Source organism: Platichthys flesus, chromosome 11 (genome assembly GCF_949316205.1).
Source record: "Platichthys flesus chromosome 11, fPlaFle2.1, whole genome shotgun sequence".
Lineage (NCBI taxonomy): Eukaryota > Metazoa > Chordata > Actinopteri > Pleuronectiformes > Pleuronectidae > Platichthys > Platichthys flesus.
The window spans coordinates 7,081,806-7,103,211 of NC_084955.1; the positions used below are offsets into that span (position 1 = coordinate 7,081,806).

A 21,406-nucleotide genomic window follows, 5' to 3' on the forward strand; every position below is an offset into this window, starting at 1 on the left:
TGGCGGTAGCGTGGGTGCACGTTCATGCACACGGACAACACATCAGACTCTGAGTGGCAGGTACATCGACTAAAGAGTAAAAGACAAGTCCTCGCTTAAGAGAGAGACCTGTATTGATGCCACGTGCACGTATGTGCACGTATGGGCACAACTGCAGCTGAAACTATGAGGTCTGACTGTCAGTGTGGAAGGTAACAACTTTATGGATCACACAGCTATACAATACAGCAACCGACTAAAACATTGGAGAATTTGGAGATCAAAAAATATGATGGTTCATTAAGGAACTTTGGCAGGAACAATTAGAAAATGGCGGGCCGCATCAGTCTAGCTAATTAACGTTGGTTGCAAATGATTCTTTTCTTTTCATCTGGAAAGTTTGTGTGAGAGAGACATCTAGTGGCAGCGACTACTGTGTATATAAACTTTAACATGACCCTTTTTCTTTATATTTACTAGAACATGCACAAAAAGTACAAAATGAGCCTGTTTGGGGAGGTGGTTTCTCGTCTCTGCATTCCTGACTCTGGCTCAGAGATGTAAGGTTCGATCACGTTTTCCTCAGTTGGGGTTGTCACCGTTTGCATCAATTCAGTCCCATATTTGTAGATTTTTTTTAAATCTACAGCCTGGAGAGTTAGTTAATCAGAAAAGAGTCTCACAAGGGTTAATGAGACTGACACTTATAGGCCTGTCAGAGCTTTAGTACAGAGTGAGGGATTAGATGTAAAATCTTATTGAAATGGATTTTGGCATTTAAATCCACAATATTAAAGCTACAGAGAAAACAACTGAATAGAATGTGGGACAATAAAAAACTAGCTACCTTCTTGAGTTCATAAAAACGCCCTGGCGACAAGGCCTCTGTTAAAAACATATTTGTTTTCTGTTCAGGTTTATGAACCTATCCTGTGATTAACTCGTAACCTTTGAGAAACATTAGCAGAATCAGTGGATATAGAGGATTGATTTCAGTCCTGCAGCGATTGATTGATGAATTGGCTAAAAAACACCACTCAGCCAAACAATGGCTTGTTTTCTCTGCACCTCCTCGTGTGCATTTGTGAGGCAATTAAGAAAGCACTTTGGCCTGTGCTCCATTTGCCAGCGCCTCCATTTAAATTAAGCAGTAGCTCCAATTAGGAGCAGGCGCTTCCTTTTCTGTGAGCGCGCCAGTCCCTAATGGCCAGAGAGATTGATTTAAATGCAAACTAGAGAGGATGTAATGAACTGCTTTTACAGAAAGAGTTAGGAATTTGCACAGCCCCCGAACAGGTTGCCAAACAGTTCTCACACCATTAATTGTGCATTGTAGTATTTTTCTTGAAAAGACCGAATAAACGTGTTGGTCTGAGTGTTAAAACATATTCTGACACCAACTAGAGGTAAACACCATATACTACACATGTAATGTAACTTCCCCACATTGTATGTTAATATGGTGTTGATTTAGTTGCTTCTGTTTCCATTTTAAAGAGCAAAGCTATGGATAATTGTGTATTGATAGCCCATGAATATGACAGTGTTCCAGGGGGATTTTGTTTTACACTGTGAGTGATTCATTGCATTTTTACCAAGCAATAATCTTTAAAATAATCTCAATATTCTTGGGGAAATCAAAGAAACTCCTATGACTTAATACTCAGAGTTGTGGCAGTAGAGATAAAGAGCAGTGTGACCGAGCTCAATTGAGTAATTTATCACTAATCTTAATGTCGATCTTTAATCTTGATCTTTTATTGTTGGACTTGATAAAAAGACGATAGAAATGGGTCAAACCTGAGAAGCCGAGATGAAGATGTCCTATTATCTTTAGTGCTTGATTTGGTTTTAAGGATAGCAGCACTTTTTTCAAGCCTGTCTTAAAACAGTGCTCACATTCACAAGTACATGAAAGCATAATTTGCTGTTGGAATTGTTTCTTAAAGAAATACAGTGAAAGTAACAAGGAACAATTTCCACATTCCTCAAAATTCCTAAATTGAGCTGACGTTAATATAATGCTGAACAAGAAGATGATTAAACTACTACTCAACAAATGTGTCAACTGTTACTATTATTATTATTATTACATTATCTTTGTGTAACTAACCTCTTGTTCCTTTATTTAATCTGTGCATTTAGATATTAAACTGAGACCAAGCTGAGACAACCTTGATGCCAGCATAGTATTTTCTAATTTGGAAAAGCTCCTCCGGATCCACAGAGACACTAAACAACTGATCCACACGACTAGTCAACAGATCTATTAAATAGAATTCAGCGGAGTGCTCCACTAATCCATTTTCGTTCTGAGTTTCTAGTTGACTTAATCCTCTGATTGTGTTCCTTTACCATCATTTTGATCCTATATACACAATATTGAAACATGTGTGGTTAGTGGAGGCACAGTTAGAGCATAGACCAGATGACTTAAGACAAAAAACACTCGATAATTGATGTGTTAGATGTAGCAGACGCGGCAGACGCAGCAGCACATGTGGGAGTGCTGCTGTTGTGTGCAGAAACTTAACAAGCAGCACTGAGATGCTGTGAGCACCTGCAGACACACTGCTGTGTCAGGTAACTCAGGGAAATGCACTCGCTATTCATTATATTTGGGTTTGCTCAGCTATAAAGGATGAAACATCAATTCTTTTGTTTTCTGGGCTGATGTGATCAAATGTAATCATCTGCAGTTTTTTTTTATAGAATTACTCATGAGGTTAGAATGCTGAGACTGGTCACATACATATTGGTTGATCAATGCTTTCATCATAGTTGTCTTTATAAAAACCTAGTTATTGCACGGTCCATTGCAGATTGTGGATCTAGAGCACAGAGCCAACACACCACTGTTAGGATGTATCTAGTTGTTAGCATAGTCAACACTTGGCAAAGTGGCGAGGTGCTTTTATATTAAATTACAGGAACTTCACACATCACCACTGACTTACAGTAACAAATGGGCTCAGTGCCTTTTTAGTTACAAAGGTGCTGCTGGAAAATGGTGATAAATGAGGTCATAATATGCACAGAGGAGCTGAAAATTCAGACGTAACCGGATGCTAGGGAGAAATAAATGGAACAAGAAACCCTGGCGCTGTTGTTTTTTTGCTTAATGAACATGATTAGATCACAAATTCCTCTTTATTTCCTGGTGTGTCTTGGTCTTAAGGCCCTTATACTCTCCATTTAGCTGTTCCTTTATTTCATCACTGTCTTTTTATAGAGGGTTGTATTTATTGCTGGTTAAAAAAACAGGATCAGGTTCACGTTCTTACTGTTCTCGTGTGCGATTCCAGATGTTGGTGACGACTCCAGAGAAGTGGGATGTTGTGACCAGGAAGAGCGTCGGAGATGCCGCTCTCTCTCAGATTGTGCGTCTGCTGATCCTGGATGAAGTTCATCTCCTCCACGAGGATCGAGGTGCGGTACTGGAGAGCCTGGTGGCGAGGACCATCAGACAGGTAAGTCCTGATTGCCTTCCTGTCACACTGTGTCTATTTACCATCTGTCAGTGTATTAAACAGTGATCTGCCTCAACATTAAAACGCTCTCTGTGAGGCTGCATGTTCTCAGATCTTGTGGGTTCTCGCTTGGCTGCTCCGGTTTCGTCCTACATTCCAAAATGAAAAATAGATTTCACTGAAAAGAATCCTCTTACAACTCTTTGTTTTCACTTAAACTCAACCTGAAGTGATAAAGTGGATATATCTAAAGACCAGGGTATAATTCCTATAACATTTTTTTGTTTTATTTTATGCCCAAAAATAAGTCACAACATCTGAATTATCATCCAATAAACACTGATTTATTTATCACTTTGAACACGAGATTTACAAAGGGGGCATTGTCTGGCTGGAAAAAGATTTTTATTTATAGTACACTGTGACATATTGATGGTTTTTTTGTCACATAAATGTGTGTAATAGTTTGGAAAAACAAACTGAATCCTATTGAAATGTAAATTTCAATTCATGGAGTCAACATTCATAGTTTTACTCATCATGGTCATATACAGTGGATTCATATAATACCCAATACCCTTTGCTTCTGCGGAATTTGCAAAAGTTTTCAGACTCTTAATTGTGTTACTTTGTAGAAGACCCTTAGGAAGCAATTACAGCTTCCAGTCTTCATGGATAAGTCTCTACAAACTTAGCACCTGCTGGGCTCAGCAATTAATCCCATTCTTCCCGGCACAACGGATGTTCGTAGTTCTTATTGGGCAACTGACATCTTAAAGAATGGGTGTAAGAGCTGCCACAGAACAGTCACAGGCCCTGTGCTGAAACACATTAGAAAGAGCATTTTTTTTTCATGTTTGGCCTTATTGGCTGGTGTAGCAACAACAGCACACTCCCCCTAAATGTGTCCACATAACGTATCATAGACAGCATGGGTCCTGCCCCATTCGCACCAAACTGCTGCAAGTGCACTGTCTGTGAAGCTGATTTCCCCTGATGACAAACACCAGGTAAGTGCACAGGAAGCGGTCGGGACACTCAGGTGGGTTAATAGAGTGAAAGAAGCTGCGGTGCCCCATATCCCTTCCCTGATGAGCAGCTGTCAGGTGTCTGTCCATATGGAAAGGATCAAATAGAGAAGATGTAAAAAAGGCAAAGAGGTGCTACCAGGGGGTTTCTCATAGATCGCATCACCACCACTGACTCAGTCAAGCATTGCGCTCTGTGAATTACGTTTTGATCCTGAAAATGTCCCTATAAATATAATGCATTGTACTGCGTCAGTAGGAGATGACTCAGTATATGAAAGCCTGCAGATTTGTGCTCTCAACAACCAAAGATGTGGGAAGACTATGTACATTTTTAAGGACTCAAAGTGTACATACATAAATGGGCCCTCACATTCGTAGGTCAGATGCAGTATGTACAATATGCTCACCTCTCATAACACAGCAGTTAAGAGAGCAGTAAGGATATCATGAATTCCGTTTTACACAAGCCTCTTTTGGATTTATTTATATAATGAATACACCTTTACCCATAAACCACCTTTAGTAGTAACATCTCAGCATTGTCATCAAACTTCATTAAGGTAATAAATAAGGATATATACGCTCAGACTATAACATGTTTGATTGTCAAGGCTAAAATGAAGAAAAAAAATGGATTAACTATCATGAAACAATTTAAAACATCAGAGACAAATGATTAAAGGAAATATGAATAAAGTTAGAGAAGAGAGTAATAGATTGGTGTATAATTGATTAATATGTGTTTAGAAAAATAAGTTTTGTGTTGGATGATGGATCGGCTCAAGAACTCGTCATTATGAGTGAAATTCAAAAGACATGAAAAACAGTGGACTATCAAAGGACTGGGACCAGAGAGAGGAGAGCAGAGTGCAGGAGAGAGGCAGAGACGTAGGGATGAGCTGCTGCCTGAGCAGCGACGGAGACCTCTTGACGGGGTTAACCGCAAGGTAATTGAAAACGGGTCCGTACATGCGACCGCTGTTTACTCGGTTCACAGCCCATTTATCTGCAGGTTTAGCTGATATTACTGAAGAAGGGCTGACTGGGTGGTTTGTGCACCTTAACACCTATGGAGGTTGCCCTGCAGTGCAGGCATTAGAAGCCAGTTGACTGTCGTTGCATACTGTTTGCTGGGAGTCTAAAAGTGCACAAAGACATAGTGAAAGGCCAGAGATAATACACAAACTTTTATATCCATAAATAACTTTCAAATAAAAAAAAAAAAAACAGGAGCAATTACAATCCTGGTAGATCTCTCTGCAGACTGAAAAACAACCACATTCACTCCTTGGGTGCGTAATATCACATATTTTGTCACTGTCTTCACATGTCAAGCCCAGATTGGTTGCGTGGCCTGACTTTGACCTCAAATTGCACAGGATGTTCTGTTCTGCGACAAGCAATAAAATATGACAGCAGAAATGGAAAGTCACGGCTCCTCGGGAACGGTTCATTTCCTCTAAGAGCGGAAACAAAAACAAGTTTGATCTCCATATGTGCAGGACGAGAGGAAAGTGGAGAACAATCAGGTGGTGTCTCCTCCGCACAGAGCACATCTGATTCACCTCCTGTGAACCACAAACATTCTGTCCGATTACATCAGACATGCACCACTAAAGTATTCAGACCATCGGCTCCGCTGGTCTGCAGCAATTGTTTTCACTTCATGCCGTTTAAGGTACGTCCAAGCTGTCTGCTTGTATTGGTAGCTGCTAAAAAAGGAGGTAAACAGTCCCCTCAGCTTGGCAGTGACTGCAGGTGGATCTGTGCTTTTCCTTCCTCAACCGATGGGGGATCACAGAAAATACACTGAAGAGGTATGAAGAGGAGCGAAACATTTTGAAGGGGTTTAGCTCAATGGATAATGAGAGACTGAGTGTATGTACTATGCTGCTTTATTATAATACAGTATTTATGTTCTTCTACTTCCCAAAGTGTTCAGCACAATCACACTCAGTTAGTACTGATGTAGATTAGAAACTACACTTTGTGGGGAAAATGTTTGAAGCGGTTAAACGTGGTAAAGAGGAAGTAAAAAAGAATGAAGTGTGATAGAACGAGTGTTTCAAAGGAGAAAATGACATAAATCTGAGGGAAGGCGTAAGACAATAGGAAAAGGAGTTTAAAATGAGTTTAGGATGAAAAAGGGACAAAGCAGAAAATGTAAAATGGAAAGAATAAATAGAGGAAATGGACAAAGTACAGGGAGTAAGATAGGTGGTCTCAGGTGTTTCTCTATTAATGGCACTGTTTTAACAAATCAATCTGTAATTTCCAGGAAACTTTCAGAAAATTATTAGGGAATTGTTGCTGCATGTAAAAATAAAAGCACATTGCTCAGTGAATAATGAAATATTTTCTTTATATTTTTTTTCAAATTTCAGTAATTGAGCTCTACTGAAACACTCTGAGATGTTTAAAGGAGAAAAAATCGCTGTGGGTGAAACTGCTCACAATGCAATGGGATGATAATCCCTGTGGTATTCAATAGGCTTTTTATTCTAGACAAATCCTGAAACCACAACGATGCTTGGTTTCTTGCCGATATGCCCACGTTGGCACCATTCTGTGGCTTTTAGCCTACCAAAGACATAATTGTCCAAATTTAGCTCACAAATATACCTTCTACAATATATTGCATACATCTATGTATTTGATCGTGATGGCAGTTTATCGTGGACTAAGATTACAACAACATTGCTTGGATATACATATTCTACCATACTGGGAATAACTCTTCCTCTAAAATTGTAATTGCTGCTTCCTTATTATCTGTCAGACATTTCCATATGTGAATACTTCAAACCTTGACACATCTTTTCATTATGTTTCTTCAAATCAATGTTGTAAATATTGTTATGTTGTTGACGTGTTCAGCTACACACTGCATCTATTAATCATCTGTCCATCCTGGCAGAGGATCCCTCACATGTGGCTCTCTCTGAGGTTTCTACCTCGTTTTTTGTCCCCTGTTAATATTTATTTTGTTGGTAGGTTAAGAACAGAGGATGTCACACCTTCTTTAGCCATTTGAGACAAATTGTGATTTGTAAATATATATATGGACTTTACAAAAAAAATAGTATAGACTTATTGATTGATGAAAATAATGTGGTTCAGTTATTTTCTTAAATACATTTCTGCTCTCAGTCATAATAAAGGAACATGTCCTCCAGTGTAGTGGCTTTTGGACAGTTGAACTCTATAGCGCACACAGGCACACACACACACACAAACACACACACAGTTATAGCTTGCACATGGGTTCAAAGAGAAAGATAAATACCGAAAACCATAAATATAGAAAACCACTATCTATTGTACACAGCATTTTTTACCTCGTAGCTTCGTCTATATAAGCAGGTTTGGTCTGTGCTGTGCTGTGTCTGTTGTTAGCGGCTACAGTGGATCTTCCGGAATTCCCTCTTCTTCCTTCCACTAATTATATCTGTATATGACTGGCACAGGGGCAGTGTCTGTTTATCTTTGTGCAGGGATATGCGTAGTCCGGCGTCTAACAGGAGCCGCTGCCTGGCAGACCCTCCCCCCCCCTCCCCCACCTCCCTCGTGTCTCTGTCTAGTTACTGCCACACCTGAAGGACTGCTATAATTGATTGTGCTGAAGGAATTACAGCGGCCGCTTCTGACGTGCCAGGCGCTTAAGTTCATGTCTTCAGACTCGTTAATATGGAAATCCCTGTAAACTAAATGATATTTGTCCCTGTTTTTTATGCAAATGGTTCAGAAGTGAGACAGTTATCGCTTTGATGTTTCGCTTGGATGAGCTTTGTTTTGGCCTTCATTTTCCTGGCTTGGTGCTTTTTCTACCAATTATACACTGCCTTAAATATAAAGTCGGTATACCTCTAATGCATGTCGCTCTGTTGTAGGGCTTCTTTGCATGATCTGGCATTTAAGGAGCATGTATGCTCTATGAAAGGCACCCCTATTACAATTAGGATAATTATAAATGCGCAATGCCCACAAAATGCCAGTGGTATGCAGTTGTTGTGGGTTGAATAGCTGAATAGTCCTACCTGGTCAGGTGTCACGCTGTTAACACACCCACTCTTGTTTGTGTTCTATCTTAATAAAAGGTTAACACCCAATGGAGCCCACAGAAACATGCACTTTACTCTACTGCACCGTGTTATACACAAAGTCAGAAGACCTGTTTATAATTAAACAGTTGTACGCAAAGGGGAAAATAAAATATTATGTTGAACACCTGCAACAACAGGACATTAAAGATGAGCCGTTCTTCACTGTTGCAATATAATTACTAATGTAGTGACATGAAAGCAGCTTTTTAGCGTTTTAAAGCGTCAGGTTGGGGGTTGAGGTTTTGGTATTTTATTTCATTGTAAAACACAATGTTATATTCTATTGTACTTATTAAATCCTAAAATAAGAGGTGACTTTGGTGGCACAAAATTCCCTGCTTACATCTTCTAGTTGCATAAAGTAAGTAGCTTAAATTGAAATCATCAGTCAAAGCACAACAATGTCAGCCTGGGATCAGATACATTTCTCTATGTGAATGTGTGGAACCTCTCCTTCCATGTTTTTCTTTCAGAGGGGGTGTTATCAACAGCAACGCAATGTGATGTATCACACAGCAAAATAATTAATTAACAAACTACGGTGTACAGTGTTTTAGAGAAAATATACCTTCCACTTTGTTTATTGCTGTCTTGACAGCAGATTCAACAGACCTCTCGACATCAGCAGCAGCCATCTTTGTAAATGCTTCAGCATTTTGCAAGTGAGGCTTATAGGGAAACCAATCTAAAAGCTGATGGTGTCATAATCATCATCATACCCTCTATATTGTGCAATCTTTTTGCCTCTACCTTTCATAGTGATAGGTAGCGGCAAAAAGACTTGTATTGCCACTTTGGTGAATAAAACTGTGGCAGAGCTCTGATAGATCGCACTGCTTCACAAAGCAACAGCAACGTCAGACTTCAGGGAACTGTCTTATTATTAACAGTCTAAAGGCCGGCGCTTGCTTCTGCATTTTCACGTAAGCCCTTAGGGGCCCTTTACGTGCTTATGTATCCATTCTTACTTCTTCTTCTTAAGATTTAGAAGAGCGAATATGGACCAAATAGAACAGCGTTTGGCAGAAGAGATCCGAAAGTATGATTACTTGTATAACCCGTCATTGACTGGCGGATTTGTCCGCCAGAAAAAAGGTTATGAGGAGCGGCCGTGGCGATGTAAATAAACAATCGGCGAAGAACAAAGAAGGCGTCTCTAAGGTCATCTTCGACAAAACACGTTACTCCGCCTAGTGTTCTGGCGGGGAATTGCTTTGTGAAACGCGCAACAGTTTGACAAGCATGAATGACAACGAGTCCTTTGCAACAGCGGCGTGAAAAGCCGCAGATGCAGTTGCAGAAGCATGCACGTAATTTCCGGGTAATTGACGTTTGGCTCTTTCAATAAACTACATACATTTCATTCATACTTCCGTGCATGGTTTAGCTCAATAATATCCCCCTCGTGTCATATAGACACTTTAATCCCACACTGATGCTGCTGACTGCTTACTTCTATATGTAAATGTAACCTGCAATTGTGACATTTAGTTTCTGTTTCTACGTTACTGTTATGTATCATGCAGATATGTACAACATGTAAGTGGTAGAGGCTGCAGCCGTACTGGTTATTATCATATTTTAAGATGAAACACTTGTATGCGGATGTTATTTTTTATTACTGACTGAGATGTTTCAGAGGACCAAAGTTTGTCTTTGTTCTCTTGCTTACAAGATTTTTGTCGAGACAGGAATCGGCAGTGTGATGTTATCCATCCTGGTCTTGAAGGTCCAGGCGTTCCAGGTCTGCATGCAAATCCACTGCAGATCCTAGATACTCCTTGTTTAAAGCTTTTCTCTGGAGCTTTGTGAACTGCACGGGTCTCGAAACAAAAACACAGAGGTCTTACAGATAACCACATGATCTCATTTTAATATTATGACCTGATTTTGTTATATTCAGCTCATTGCCCACTTGAACTCTAAATACAGCCGTTAATCACAATTGCAATGACATTTTAGGGTGCCACAAACTTAACTGAAACATGCAATATTCATGCCTGTAAAGAGAAGCGGTTAAGCTCATAGTTGCGTGAAGTAGAAGGTGAAATAGAATAAACCTGCAGACGCTACAGACTCTCTGTAGGTGAACATTATGCACATCTTCTGCACGGAGGTGGAAAAGCACTGGTGTGAATGTGTAGTGCGGGCCGGGGCCGGGATTGGGTAGGTCTTATCTTGATGGTATGGTTTGACAGGTACTGCATCACATTAAAGGCCTTACCAATCTTCCCTGTCACAGTCCCCCACCCCCCACACCACCACCACCACACCCTCTCCTCCACACCTTCAAGATTTTCTCAAAGTTTCAAAGACACAATAAAGGCAAAGCAGTGCAAGAGAGAGATTGGTTATTCTCTCTGAGAATTCAAAGACACAGATCTGGAAGCCTCCTACTTTGCTTCACTATACTTTTGCGTTGTTGACACAGTTGCCACTCGACTATCAGCCCATTTTAATTGCTCCATCCTCCCCTGTGTGTTCACATTAGGTTCGGGAAAAAGTCTTAATTTCCATTATCTTATTGTCATTGTCTGAGTTTACTGATACGGACTATGGCGCCTAAAAAATATTATCTTTTTAGCTTTCAACGTGTGCTCAGATGTTTACGGTTGTTTAAAGGACACAATCCTTCCCTCTGCTGCAGGTCTTTTAATCTCAAACTCCTGCTGAAGTGTGATCTTTGCCTTGTTGTCTGTAGCTCAACTGCAACTGAATAAAAGTAAAACTTCCAGAACTAATTAGTGAATGAAATTAGTGCTGTCGGAAGGTATACTGTGCAAAATTTACCATTTCAATTGTGCGCAGCCGATTTGATGATCAAAAGAGTAATTCAAGATAATTACATCTCCCATACTCTTGTGTCTTAATGGTTACTGATAATGAACATTGTGAATTTTCGTAAATTGTCACTTTAATGCTTTGAGACTTTCTGCACTTTCCTTTCACTTGTGGACACATATGCCTGTTTCTGTCCTGATCTGCAATGCAATTGGATGGGAAAGAGTTTGGTATCATGTTAACTCTGTGTCTGATGTTTAGGTGGAGTCAACCCAGAGTATGATCAGGATCCTGGGACTATCAGCCACCCTGCCCAACTACCTGGATGTTGCCTCATTCCTTCATGTCAACCCTTATATCGGCCTCTTCTTCTTCGACAGTCGCTTCAGACCTGTGCCCCTTGGACAGACCTTTGTAGGCGTCAAAAGCACAAACAAGGTAAACGAACGATGATGCCCTCAGTAACTTTTCCATACAGCAGCTACAGCTGCATAAAATACACAGTATGTGCAACTCAGACAAATGGGGTTTCAAACCAGTGTTTTACCAAACAACATCTATTAGTTAACTACCATTCAGTGTCAGTGATGAGATACTTGTACTATAGCGGAGGTTTAGTCAGGGAGCAGAAAATTAGTTTAAAGTGAAACTTTGATCATGGAATATTTGTAAGCTTTATTAGTTGCATCAGATAATTAATACTCATTTTGATTTTGTGTCCTGTTCAGATCCAGCAGCTTCATGACATGGAGGAGGTTTGTTACAACAAAGTTGTGGAGCAGGTTAAAGCCGGTCATCAGGTAAGAACTCTGCTGTATGTTTAAACTCTACATATCTGAGTTTGTGCATGTATGTCATAATAAAGTAGGAAAACATGACATTACTGTGAAAAATCATTTTTTACAACAATTAATCCTCATTTCCCAAGATTCTGGTTTTTACTAAAACTGTTGTAAGAAAATGTTTGGACGAGAACGACTTAAAGAGGCGCAGGGCTATGTGGGTCTAATACAAATCTTTCCCTTGAACACATTCCTCTTTTTCATGAAGAGAAAAACTCCTGCAATAACTACTTCTGTGAACTCTTTGGAATGAACACCTGCTATCTAAACTCTCTGAAGGCCTTATCTCCCCCAGTGCTGCCTTCCACTTCCTTACGCCGTCCACCCACCACCACCCTCCACTCATTCCGCTCCCACACTGCAGCCACAGAACGGCCTTTTGGGAGCACGAGAGTTGTGAATGCAGACTTCATCATTTAGCTCCCATCTGCTACAGGGGTTGAACTCCCTATTGATCACGGTTGTTATCCTGTCTGCATCATTTTATTGCAAGTTTACACACATGGGCAAACACACACACACACACACACACAAACACACTTTCTCCTTTAGAGACTCACTTAATATGAGTCTTTCTCAGGCCCTTGAGAACTCGTAAACTGACTTGATTCTACCGCACCACTGACAATTTTTTTTTTTTTTTTTTTCCCTAAAATTGTGCAGTCCGGGCTCCTGTCATAGGTTAAGACCGCTGAGGAAGCAGCTCAGCTGGGATCGCTTCTTCTTTGCTCAAAATATTAAATTGTCAAGAAGTGGCTGTGACATATATTAATTTCATCTGGGAGGATCTGATGGATGAAATTTCCTTTCCCACTGCCCTCTTGGCGGGAACCATGCTGCCAGAAAGAAGTTTAATAAGCTGAGAAGCCGGCGGTTACTGCCAACAATGATTCCACACAGCTCAGTAGTGCTGATAAAACACCTTCAATAAATAACGTTAGCTGCAGTGGTCTCCTCGGACCCACTGTGTTTACAGCATACACACAGCTGCCTGCTGTATGTGTGTGCAGTCATGCAGTTGTGTTTGGTCTAATAATATATTTCAGTCCTAAAAGGTTACACAATTACAAACAGTATTTTTTAATACTGTGCTGTTGTGGCAACCAGAGAATATATTTTCAATATCTGCATGCTCCTAAATATAGAATGGAAGGCTCAGAATATGTAGAGTAGGTTCTACAGTAGGTCTTAATCTGACTGCTGAAAGCGCTTATCAGCTTATGGATTTATTTTTGCGCAGAACAAGGACTTCACATTTTATCATTACTACCAATTAAAAAAATAGTAAGACGTCTCGGCCAGTTTGAACCGGAAGACTGATCATAGCAAGCAAAACAGCTTTCAAAGTTTATTTCGGCCCTTGCCGTTGTTTTGTTAAATATTAAAGTATTCTTAAAATGTAGCATTTAACTCAGGGATCGATATAGAGGTTGCGACATAACAGGTGAAATACCATATGTAAAAATTGAAGAAAGTAAAAAAAAAAAAAGGGGAATCCACAATTTGTCCAGATCCTTGCCATAACATAATTGATTTTTCTTGGCCCATTTCCATCTTTTAACCAAATTTCTTGGACATACATTCAGTAGTAACCAAACCGACTGGGGTGAAAAGATTACTTCCTTGACAAAGGGAACGATTGAAGAAAGCTTATGAATTCAGATGATTCCACAGAGGATATAAAGAGGTGTTATGATTCTAATGCGTTGGCCTTCACAGTCACCAAAACTCAACCCAACTAAACTCATCTGGGAGATTTTGGACCAACATGTTTGAAAGCGGTCTAACAGCATCATCAAAACAGAATATGAGGGACCAACCTTTGTAAGATTTGAGTTCCTCTTTGTCCATTGAATGTCCATTCCACAAACCCAGAGAACATCTGACAAAAAGCATTTTTTTCTGTTCTAAAGGCTTGGTGGAGAACCTCACATTGCTTTGACACGTTCTGTTTCCCTTTAAATTAGTCACATCTATTTATTTCTACATGGTTTCACCTGCAGAGGGTTTTGAGAGTCTGTGCAGTCATTGTCGAACCAGTTGACTTTTAAGTGAAATTCTATAGATGAGATGATTTGCATTACATCATGTTGAAGGTGTTATCACTTTGTGTCTCTGTGTGTCAGGTGATGGTGTTTGTCCACGCCCGTAATGCTACAGTGAGGACGGCCATGGGAATGATCGAGATGGCAAAGAACCTTGGAGAGATCACCTGCTTTCAACCAAACCAGGGTCCAGACTACGGCCAGTGTGAGAAACAGGTAGAAAACTTTAATCCTTTTCTAACAAGAGGAGTCCTTAGTCTTTTGCCTTATTCTTAACATTGTCGAGCAGAAAATCTGACAGTGATAATGATAAACAGCTTAATCTATCAAGTATTGTGAAAGATTGTCTTTATGCTAACCTTGAGCCAAAATCATATACAGTATGTGTAACACACTATATTGAATTGATGAGGTATTTTGGTTTCCCATGTAGTCATTTCAGTATTCTCCAAACTTAAATTCCTCGAAACTCATTAGACGTTTTGGTTTTTGATGCTTATTTCCAAACTGGGAAGAGAAGAGACGATGAGAAGACGGTCTAGCTTGTGCCTCTGTTCCTGTCACTCAACAGATCCATAACTCCAGTGAACTTTGACGCACCAATGTGTGTTGCAAAAGCAGCATACTGGCCTGACCATGCTAACCTGAAGCTATTGTGGCTAATAGGCTTTGTCCACTGTCCACTTTTATTGAAATGTTGTAAACGCATACACAAGAGGGAATGTTTGTAGACACTTAATCAAATATATTAAGTAAGATTCAACAAATTGTCTGGTTGGAGATCATAGACTGCAAATAAAGACGGTCATCACCTAAAGTGAAGCCAGATCATCTAGATTGCCCCCCTAGTGGCTGGCTGTAGTATAGGTTATAATAAGCCCTCTCCTCCTCCATCTTGGTGTCTGTCATCTTATCTTACCTATCTTATGTATGTACACATGTTTATGTTACTGATAAGTTTGGTTTAAATGAGTAATTTGATGATATATAAATCATGGGAAAAATCATGATTGACAGCTGAGACTTACTGTTGATTGGTTGAATCTCTATACCATGGCTACACATTACGATCACTATTGAACAGCCTTTGGTTCCAAATGACATCATTAGTGCAAGATGGAGGCACCTGTATGCAAGATACTTTGTGTCATCCATCTGTAAATACAGTCTGGGTTAGAGACAATAATGGCCAACTAACAAACCCCAGAAGTAGTCAGTATGTCATCAAGCTTCCAGCTTCACCCATTATTGGGTTGTCTTGATGGATTTTGCTGTGGTAATTTCTGTCATGTACAAAAATATACATTTTAAGATATGGAATACCTAAAATATGACCCAAATATCTCTTGTTTTTTGTGGCAGTTATACATTTTGTTTACTTGTGTTTTAAATAGAAGCAAAAGAGAAGTAGAACAGATCGGACTATAGAAATCGCTGGTTTTCCTGATTCAATGCTCATCATTACTGTAACTCTGTACAACACAGTGTTACTATACTGTATGTGTGTGCAGTGATGAGAGCAGGACGTGAGTGTGCGTGTGTGTAATTGATTGTCTCTGTGCTGTGAGAGTACACAGAGGGGGAGCTCTATTTTCCCCCAGAGGACAGTCAGTCAGACTCCGACTCCCATATTTGAATCCCCTGCAACAGAAGGCAGAGTGATAAATTTAGTAACCTTTTTCTTTGTTCCCTGGGGCCGAGCCAAGATTGATGCGCCTCTAATCTTCCCTCTATTTAAATGGGATATGTATACAAATCAGATCACTTTTCATGCTTTCTAAAAATGGAAATGGGTACAAGAGATTAAGATCCAGGGGGAAAAATTGCATGGACAAACGAGTCCACATTCAAAAGAGTAACTTAAAAGCAGTTGTGTAACTGGAGCTACACAGTATGTCTACATTAATGAACCCGCTTGTGTGTGCACTAACAGTGCATTAATTCACTCCTGGATCTTCTGCCTGTGTCCCGACATAATGAGTATTATCCGCTCCATTAGTCCATCTTTGAGTGTTTCTCAGTGTGGCCTGCTCAGGCAAAGGAAGGGGCATCAGGTTGAAGCCACTCTAAGCCCACACAGAGATAATGCACAGCTTATTTGCACTCTGGAAATTGCCCCCCACATTAATATTTCTGGGTGTTTTTTTTAATCTCCAATATGCATATGCAGTTAAATAAAGCACCCCTAAGGTCAGTCCGGTAATTTTGCATTTATTTATCTAGCATTAAAAGTCAGAAGTGATTCCGCTAAATGTAGTCCCTTCTAATGTTATTTAATTGGTCTTATCTCAGGGGTAAAAGAGGCTGTCAATCAAGCTCAGAAACCTTAATAAACCCACTCAAATCTATTCTTGTTAAATACTGTTTTGTTGAAGTCAATGATTATGAATTGCTGTTGATAAAATAATGAAAGCATTCAGAAAACATGCTAAAATAGAGCATTTACACAACAGTCCTGATCTCCTGTCTTTTGATCATATAGGCTTTCACTTAGCATTCAAACGGCCCGGTATTAGGCAGACATTGTGAGCCTGTGAGAGGAGAACAGTGGAAACCCAGCAGGGGCCCTATTCTTGTTGAAAAAACCTCTGTCATATACTATTAACATCTGAAAAAATTGGGAATCTGGAAACCTAAAGCTGGTGGTGAATGTGCGTAAGGTCTGTAAAGATTTCTGGTCAGCACAAAACCATAGCCAGACGCAGCGAATCACTTTATTTAAACAAGAACTTTGCGATTTCCAACCAGCTTTGTATTGTTCCAGTATCGATTTTATATGAAGATGAGCAATGTTTAATTTCCCACTGTGTTGCCTTGGAGATCGTAGAGCCATGCGGGCATCAATTTGCTCTTATTTCTCTTGGACATTGACTTCAGTGGCAACTGACCATCACTGTATCCGAACAGGACACAGCAGTGACTTATTTGGGGGGTTAGAGAATATGTGTGGCTCCTCATTAGGATCGAACCATTCAAATTGTATATTTTTTTTACAATTACTAAAAGCTGGATTCAGCCCACTAAAATTCCCCACAGGTAAAAAGGAAGATGAGCTGAACAGAGAAAAACCACATCTTGGCGTCTGAGCAGAGAATCTCCTACTGCGTTGTTCAAATGTGAAAGACAAACTCCAGGGAATGTCCAGACCCAATTATGTGCACATTCACTCACATTCGTGTCTCAAAACCGCTCTCACTTTTCACCATTGCTTTTCTCTTTTTTAGTTTTTTTTTTGTCACTAAGCAACTAACTGCAGAGCGTCAATCTGCTTCCTGTTTTCACTGGCCCACTGTCTATGACTGGTCACATAATATAGGTTCAGGGGCACAGTCAATCTCAAAAGATTTTTGCAGTATTTGCCACAGTCTCTGGGCTTGAATATCTACATTTATCTACACCTGACACCATCACAGGCTGCTAATTTAAGTTAAGCAGCCTGGTGGACAGCCTGGTGTGTAAGGTTTGACCATCTTCTGGATGTAGACTGGGCCTGATCCGTTTAAAGCGCGGCACGCAAATACTAGAGTTTTGAAACGGATGTGGGCAGCCACAGGTTACCAATGGAGGGAGAAAAGTAGTGTGAGTGAACTCCGGTTGGTTAAAGATAGCTGAGCAGCTGCATTCTGGATGAGCTGCAGAGGTTGGATAGCACTAGCAGGTAGAACAGCCAAGAGGGACTTGCAGTAATCTAGGTGTGAGATAAACAGAGCCTGGACAAGAACCTGCGCCGCCTTCTGAGTGAGAAGGGGACTTGTTCTCCTGATGTTGTGCAGCATGTACGCATCTACACGAGCGGGTAATTGCAGTAAGGAAGAGTTGACTATCGGGTGTCAAAACCAGGTTACTAGCAGTCTGGGTGGGGACTACCACAGAGTTGCAAAATGTAATAGTCAGATCATGGGTGGGAGAGCCTTACCTTGGAAGGAAAAGTAGTTTGGCTTGTCCAGGTTGATTTGCAGGTGGTGTGGGACATCCTGTTAGAGAGAGGTCAGTTGCTACTTTTGTTTCAGATTGGGGAAAAGAGAGGATTAGTTGGGTGTGATCTGCGTAGCTATGGTAGGAAAAGCCATGTGAGTGAATGACAGAGCCGAGAGAGTTGGTGTACAGAGAGAAAGAGGAGATAAACCAGGACAGAACCTTGAGGGACCCCAGTAGTGAGAGGACACGGTTCTGACAGAGATCTCCAAGTTCCCCGGTAAGTGAAGGCCGTTGAGGTAGGATGAGAGCAGGGAGAGAGTAGAGCGTGAGACACCCTGATTCTGAAGTGAGGAAATAAGGATCTGGTGGTTCACAGTGTCAAATGCAGCAGAAAGGTCTAGAAGGATAAGGACAGAGGAGAGAGAGGCTGCTCTAGCATTGGGAAGTTGCTCAGAGAGAGCAAGGAGGGCAGTCTCAAACACAAAAATGGTGGTTGACTCAGGCAGTCAGCAATGCAAATGAACAGGGCATCTGATTCACACATTCAGTGGAGAACAGCAGTGCAGAAAAATAAAGACTGACTTTTATGGTGTGATCAATCAGAAAAAAGGGAAACCTTGTTATAAGCAGAAGTCTTGGAGAAGGGAGAAGAAAGATGAGTGAAATAAAATCAGATTCCTCCTTTCAGCCAAGAGATTGTAAATGTATTTTCCACAAGATTGTAGATGTAACCTTGTCATTGGATCCCACTCTCGTAGCAACAGCAGAAGAGTTTAGAGCTTTCCTTCTCCGCAAATATTTATACACAGGGTCCTCACCAGCTTCAGTTTGGAGAATGATCCCCCCACTTGATGTAGTTGAGACAATAAAACAAACCTAAGTGGTTGAGGTTAAACAAGCAAGTGATTACTACTGTACTAAAGTTTTTTTTATTGTCGATCATTGCAATATTATATGACGTTATTGTTTTACTGTTTATATTTACAATAAGGACTCCCTGCTGATTTAATGATAATGTTCACGGGCAGTGCATGTAAGTAATTATCATTAGCAAATTTGTTTTTCGAAACATAATGCCCCCCGGATGGTTTTATAGACGCTCTGTGAAAATGAGGTGCAAATTTTAATGTAATGAACATAAAAAGACATTCACAGTAATTGTAGTGTGATTACTGAAAGTTAACTATTAGTACAATGCAGCTTCGCTGCTTTGAGCCAGTAGTGTTTGTGGCACATTTTGAACTGGAAATTTAAATGTTAATGGTTTGCCTCATGCTTGATGACTGGGATATGAGAAGGCAAACATTAAAATCACCAAAAACATGAATCTTAAAAAAAGGCAGCAACACTTCACTATCAGTCACATTTCTCACAGAATTACCAAAAGTTCTCTTGATTTATCATTTGGTCAAAAGAATGGAGGAAAAAGCTATAAATTTCCTAAATCTGAAGATGAGGTTTCTCCATTGCATGTTTTGTTTGGACCTAAAACTAATGGATGTTGGGTAATTTTTGCTTTTATAAATGAAAAACAGTGTAGTAAAAAAAATACAGGTTTTTATCAGTAGTAAAATGTAGACTTCTTAGGGTTATATCCTGGTGTATGAAATAAACTGCAAAACTTTGATAATAACTTATTTTGTTGCCCTTCATGACATGATTCCAGGAGAATTGACAAAATGATAAAGCTGAAATTATTCTATAATTTCATTATTGTCAATAAATCCCAAACCTGTTTTTTTCTGTCCCTGAATTATTTCGAAGTGACTGACACCCTGTCTGTGGTTCATACTAGAGATTCAACATTAAAAAACATGATTTAATTTATTAAAAGGCTCAAAATGTCTTAATACAGCCGGTCACTGTATCTTCAGGAAAGCCTATTCAAACAGTACATAGTGATGCATTTGCAGGGGACTATTTTCTGAAGTGGGATAATACGCAGCTGAAGCTCAGTTGAGTATTTGGGACAGCAGGACAATATATGTGGGATTGAGTCCAATTAAACCTCAATCAATGAGAACCTGTATATGAATCAATCGGAATTAGATTTATTGTCACTTCCATAATATGCATGAAAAAATGAGTCAATCAGAAACACTGATTGAGAGGAGCTGCTGCCACTGAGTGCACCATTTCAATCTCATGGATTTCTTTATTGTCTTGTCTACGTTTTGAACGATGGAACAGTATTGTTGACCGGTTAGTTTAGAAATCCAGCTCTCATAGCAATAAAAAGATAGTGAAACAGTCTTAGCTGAAGATAAGAATCACAATGAATCTGGATTTGAGGCTGTACATGTTCACAATCTCTTTGTAAATATATGAAAGTAGTAAAATAAGTGAGGATAAAAAGCAAACTGTATATTGCTTTGACCTGTGCGCAGAAAGCCTCTGCCCAAAGCTCTCCCCAGGGTATTGCATTCAAAAGCCCATTTGACTTTCATTTGCTCCAGCTCTGAACCATCCAGCCTGCACCTTCCTCCTCCTTCCTTCTCCTCACCTCTGCTCCTCTCCACACCCCCAACCCCCTGTCTCCAGTACTTTTTTAATATCCACCTCTCAAATGATGAAACCGTATGGCTGGTAGCGGAGCACACGCAGCTTTTCTGTGGAGGTTAAGAGACACCTTGTGGTCCCATGAGTTCATTACACAGATTGTATTATTGATCCATCATGGATTATTTAGGCCTGCAAAGAAACAACTTATGCTAACGTAGAATTTCAGTGGTGGTTATACATTATATATTTGTCTGTGAATACATGGAGGCATAAATCTGAGGAAGAGCGTTTCCACACCTTCACTTTGCTTGTGAGGACATATTTTCCCTTCAACTCCCTGAGCTCTTTAGATGTGCAGCTTTCATGTCACGTTGTTTGACAAGAAACAGCGATTCAGACAAACTGATGCCTGTGAGCGTGAAACCTCCGGGGACTCTACAGCAGCACTAGAGTAGGCTCATTAACGTCACTTTGCTTTTATTTGCTGCTATTTTTTACGTGTCTTGTCCACTGCCAGTCCTTTCATTGTGGCAGATCTTTGACAACATGTCAGCGTGCCACACCGGCTTCCCAGAGCACTGATCAACAACAGTGAGTCGTAGCTCAAAGGCTGGTGGAGACTGGAGTGACACAGTGCAGTGACAGACTCTCACATCACACGAATCGGTGGCTGGAAATAGAACCGCAGCTTTGTGTGATAGTGGGACAGTGAGTAGAAAGCGGAGAGCTTCTCCA

General features: G+C 40.2%; 1 protein-coding gene across 2 annotated transcripts in view; it reads left to right on the forward strand.

The window, feature by feature from the left end:
• ascc3 (activating signal cointegrator 1 complex subunit 3) overlaps positions 1–21,406 on the forward strand; it is a 124,460-nt gene that overhangs the window by 58,931 nt on the left and 44,123 nt on the right. For both annotated transcript variants that reach the window (XM_062398890.1, XM_062398891.1), the window contains exons 11-14: positions 3,285–3,449; positions 11,626–11,802; positions 12,093–12,164; positions 14,333–14,467. In XM_062398890.1, the coding sequence (XP_062254874.1) occupies positions 3,285–3,449; positions 11,626–11,802; positions 12,093–12,164; positions 14,333–14,467 (549 nt within the window). The remainder of the gene's footprint in view (positions 1–3,284; positions 3,450–11,625; positions 11,803–12,092; positions 12,165–14,332; positions 14,468–21,406) is intronic.